We start from the raw sequence: 4,985 nt of genomic DNA on the forward strand, positions 1-4,985 counted from the left end.
TTTAAGATCTGGTCCTGATAATAATTATGAATTGAAAAACTCAAATTGTAATTTTACATATTTCAGGGTCTCTTTGTGCGGTTTTTCCAAAAAATTAATTTTTATTTAAAATGAAATGCTTCGTTTTCTAAGATTTAGCGTGTAATCATCAACCTCAGTTTTCTTAATTAATCAATTGGCTTAAATTTTTTTTAAAAAATGCTGCATGATACAGGGTTCATTATTTCTGCGGGCTCCCGTTGACATTAGATCCTAATTTAACGCACACTTAATTGAACTTAATATTTTATTTGTTCATATCGTGGATGTCGACATTTAACGACACTACTGATATTGCCTGCTCTGAACTTGAAATTAAATCATCCAATGGATTACATGTATTTCTGTGCCAAATACAATAACGTTGCGTTTTCAATTCGCTAAACTTTAATCAAATCACCCTAATTTCTTCACTCTTCTTCCAATAAATAAAAATCACGCGGCACCAGCATCACCAATAATAATAATAATAATCACTTGTCTCTTTTTTTGTTTAACACGCACTTTATGTTGCTTTGATTTTTTCCCCCATTGTCTATGGCAAAAAGCACCAAAGTCTACAGCTTTATTTGGAGCTTCTTATAAATATGTTCATATAATTTGAAATAAAATTCTCCTCATACACTTACCTGGTATTCTGTAAATTAAGATTGAAAAATTAAACAAACACAAAATCTTCCTTTTGCTAGTGCTTAAGTGCTTAGCTTTTTTTCTCCCCAAGAGTGTGCATGTGGTAGAGAAGAAGAAGAAGAATATCGCGATATGAGGCTAATTAATGATTAACGGGGTGTGAGGTCCAACAAGAGTTGATCTAGTTGCTAAAAAGCTGGCTCATAACTCATAAAGTTATGATTTTGAATTTCACTGCCAATATAAAGATCTTATTGCTAGGTGATATGTAGCGCTCTCTGAATCTGGAGGCATGTTATGGCTTTGGTGAGTTCCTAAGACCTAACTTACATAAATTTTCTTATAAAAAAAATGGAGTATGAGATAAAATTGAATGTAAAAAAAAAAAATCACAATACAAATTCAAAGCAAATATGGATAGACAAGGAAAAAGGGAGAAAAGTAGACAACAGTGGAGTGTGAAATGGATACGAGGAAAAAATAAAACTTACATTGATGTGCGGGATCACTTCTTATGGACTCCTTGAGAATGGTTCTGATCTAGTTCATGGCCTATTAGAAGTAGAAGAATGAGAAGAAAGCTCAATGGGTAGTACAACCATACCTTAAAAGAGTGTTCGTATTAATTTTTTTAAAAATAATTTTCTAATATACAAGATAAATATGTGAGAAAAAATTTATCTTGACTTGTGTAAAAAGATTTTACTTTTCATGAGAAACTAGTCCAAAACCGTGCTTTGCTTCGAAACACAATACATTTTAGAGGACGTGAAAATCAAATCAACATGTCTCAGTTAATTCGGACTGCTTCGAATTCCAACCAACAGTTTCAAAACTTAATTTGTTTTGCATTGATGAGGCAAAAAAACCACTTCATTTTCTAAAATTTAAAATATAATAATCACCAGCATCGGTATTCTTAAAACCATATTAGAAGAAAAGATTTCAACATGACAGAGTATGTGTTCATGCGTGCACCCCCGTTGACATTAGATTAGATAAACAAACTTAAACTAAATAGGATCTTGTTAGTTCATACATCTAATGTCGACATTTGATGACACCTCATCATTGAGTACTACGAAGTCGGAATCAAATCATCCAACTGTATTCTCCGTCAAATATTGTATTTTTAATTTGTTCAACATTAATCAAATCGCCAATTTTTCCTCTTTCTTGTTGTGCCTACAAAAACCACCATATGATTCCTCTTAAACCCACATTATCTGCTTTTAACTTCTAGCTTAGATTCTACCTTTTCAAAAGCCATGACGAGAAGCACCAAAATTATCACATTCTTCATCTTCCTCCTTCTAGTTCTTTTACCCCTCGTTGTTTCAGAGTGTACATGTGAAGATGAAGAAGAAGATCGTGACAAAGACAAGGCTCTTAGGTACAAGATAGGAGCCATAGTTTCCATACTAGTTGCCAGTGCAATCGGAGTTCTAATTCCGGTCTTGGGAAAGTTTGTTCCGGCATTAAGTCCCGAGAAGGGCATCTTCTTCTTGATCAAGGCCTTTGCCGCCGGCGTGATTTTAGCCACCGGATTCATTCACGTGCTCCCGGAGGCATTCGAGCGCCTGACATCTCCATGCTTGAGCAATCATGTATGGGAAGATTTTCCTTTCACTGGTTTTGTGGCCATGTTTACCGCCATAGGAACCCTAATGGTGGACGCTTTCGCCACTGCGTATTTCAAGAAACTTTATATGGAGAAAGGAAAGATGGAAGCGAAAGGAGATGAAGAGGAACACGTAGGACATGAAGGACATGTTCATCTTCATGCTCACACAACACATCCTCATTCTCAACAGCTCCTAGTTCGTCAAAAAGTCATATCACAGGTTTGTATTATATTATATATATATATATGGAAAAATCATTTTGTTGTCCCAATGAAGGAATATAATACCAAAAAACCCGTTGGCAAAAAAAAGAAAAACCAAAAAGTCCTATAATAAATTAATGACAAGTTTCAGTATATATAATAAATTAAATAACAATAAGGTCCATGCTGCTAACTTGTTTTTAATAATTTTTTTATGATTATATTGTTTTCTTGGACCTCACAACTATTTTCCCTATATATTAACCGTTGACATCATATACGGGTCTCTGACAGTTTCTCGGGTTATCGTACTATTGAGTGGTGAAACAACTGGATTGAATGAATATATATAATAAATGTAGGTATTGGAGATGGGGATAATAGTGCACTCAGTGATCATTGGGATATCTTTAGGAGCATCTGAGAGTCCCAAAACTATAAAGCCTCTGCTTGCCGCTTTGACTTTTCATCAATTATTTGAGGGCATGGGACTTGGAAGCAGCATCACTCAGGTACGTACGTTATTCCTTAATATCTTTATTTTCATTGCTATAAATGATAAAATATATATAAGAGCTAATTATAAGTTCCATTTGATAAAAAATATAACTCCAATATATTTTGTTTCTCATATTGATTCATTTTTTCTCAAATAGTCATTATGATAATTACACATACTAAGAAATTTCTATTTCTAATGCACATACGTGGAAAAGACAATACTCCATCCGGTCCTTCTTTTTTTTTTGATGATTACCTATTTATGAGAAATAACTAACTTAACTAATTTACTTAATATTCACAAATTAGTTATTTAACTTTTATATTAATAACTAGAAGTAATATATATCACCAAAAAAAGAAATATAGAAAATTATATACGTTATTTTCATGGCCGTGTTATTTATCATTGAATTGTTGAAAACTAGTTGTATATTTTCATTTGTTGCGATCACAACAGGTAGTTTTCCAACATGACGGCCATTTTTAATTGAATCATATCTGTAACAAGACTAATTTTGTTATTAGTTCTTTAATTTTTAAATGTTATGAACATTTTGTAAACGCCGGCGCCCGTTTTTTATCATATCCTCCTCATTTAATTATTCATTTCAAGTGTATTCTTGTTGTCTTCCATCTACAGCGTCCCTTTCTGCAGCTATATCATCATTTTCATATACACCAAACAAAGTTCTTATGTAATTTGTAGTCCAAACTAAGAAAACTCATGCTCATGTTGGATCATTGTCGCCGAAAATGAATACTATGCATCCGGTCCTCAAAACATAGGAGCTAATTAGGGGTTAGATTTGATCCTACATATAAATATTTTATCCATTTTATTTTTCATATTTATCATTATATTTTTTCAAACTAATTTATCTAACTTATAAAATGATATTTCAGGTAAAAAAAACTTATAAAATGATATATAATCTAATATTATACATGAGTATTTTGATGCTTAATTTACTCAAATTAATTAAGTACTTATATGTTAACAATCGAAAGAAATATTAAACATCCAAAATATATAGAAATTGTGCATCCTTGTTTTCAAGACAAATTGTTAATAAAGATGTTAAATTTGACGCTCCTTGCTCAACATAAATTAATTTCAAGTTTAAAGTGATTAATGATTGAGGATACTTTGAGTTAAAAAATAAAATAAGTTAACTTTTCTTAGAGATTGTTTGCATGATCGCAGGCCCAATTCGACAACAAAACCACAGCAATAATGGGATTGTTCTTTGCTCTGACAACTCCGGCGGGAATAGCAATTGGAATGGGGATCAGTAATGTGTATGAAGAGAATAGTGAAACTGCTCTTATTGTCGAAGGCATATTTGACTCAGCATCGGCAGGAATCTTAATTTATATGGCACTTGTTGATTTCTTAGCTGCCGATTTCATGAGTGATAAAATGCTCAAAAACATTCGTCTTCTACTTGCAGCCAATATTTCTCTACTTTTAGGTGCTGCTTTGATGTCTCTCTTAGCCAAATGGGCTTGATGTATAGCTTGTTTGTTTCTTAGTGTAAATGTTAACTCCGTGTGAAAAAACTAATATTTTGTTGGTGTAAATTTTTTTTTTATTATGCATGGATATCCTTCTATTAACATGGGCATCTCTCTTAATAGAGATTAGAACATTAATTCGCCATGTTGTTGTGAGGGACTAACCTTAACCTTAAGCTCCATTGGTAATACTTTTTTCCTTTAAATTTAGTGTGTTTGATTGAGGAAAATCCATGAAAAGGAAATAAAAATGAATTTTTTCAATGAAATCATACTTTAGCTTTATAATTTTTATCATTATTTTAGGTGCTGGTCTCTTTTAGCCAAGTGGAACTTAAGTTAGATAATTAATACTCCTTTGATTCTATTAATAGGGCAGAAAGAAAAAACATTTTTTGGTCCTATTTATAGGATACTAAGACAAATTTTGTATATGGACGTACAATTTTACCCTTCATTTATTATTTTG

The 4,985-nt window shown here is 32.2% G+C and overlaps 1 protein-coding gene across 1 annotated transcript; it reads left to right on the forward strand.

The window, feature by feature from the left end:
• Nucleotides 1–1,937: 1,937 nt before the first annotated feature.
• Nucleotides 1,938–4,584, forward strand: LOC114734994 (zinc transporter 5-like). Its single transcript, XM_028922646.1, has 3 exons — nucleotides 1,938–2,513; nucleotides 2,860–3,009; nucleotides 4,206–4,584. Exons 1-3 carry the CDS (start codon nucleotides 1,938–1,940, stop codon nucleotides 4,509–4,511), a joined length of 1,032 nt encoding a protein of 343 aa, XP_028778479.1. The 3' UTR covers nucleotides 4,512–4,584.
• Nucleotides 4,585–4,985: the final 401 nt, after the last annotated feature.

The sequence above is a fragment of the Neltuma alba genome, unplaced genomic scaffold (assembly GCF_004799145.2).
Source record: "Neltuma alba isolate B1F8T4 unplaced genomic scaffold, ASM479914v2 tig00013167_pilon, whole genome shotgun sequence".
In the NCBI taxonomy this organism is placed as follows: Eukaryota; Viridiplantae; Streptophyta; class Magnoliopsida; order Fabales; family Fabaceae; genus Neltuma; species Neltuma alba.

Bases quoted from the DNA above. Each gene is read 5' to 3' on its own strand.
- LOC114734994 (XM_028922646.1), top strand. From the start codon at position 1,938: ATGACGAGAAGCACCAAAATTATCACATTCTTCATCTTCCTCCTTCTA. The intron at 2,514-2,859 runs GTTTGTATTATA...TAATAAATGTAG, and splicing joins GTCAAAAAGTCATATCACAG to GTATTGGAGATGGGGATAAT. The intron at 3,010-4,205 runs GTACGTACGTTA...GCATGATCGCAG, and splicing joins TTGGAAGCAGCATCACTCAG to GCCCAATTCGACAACAAAAC.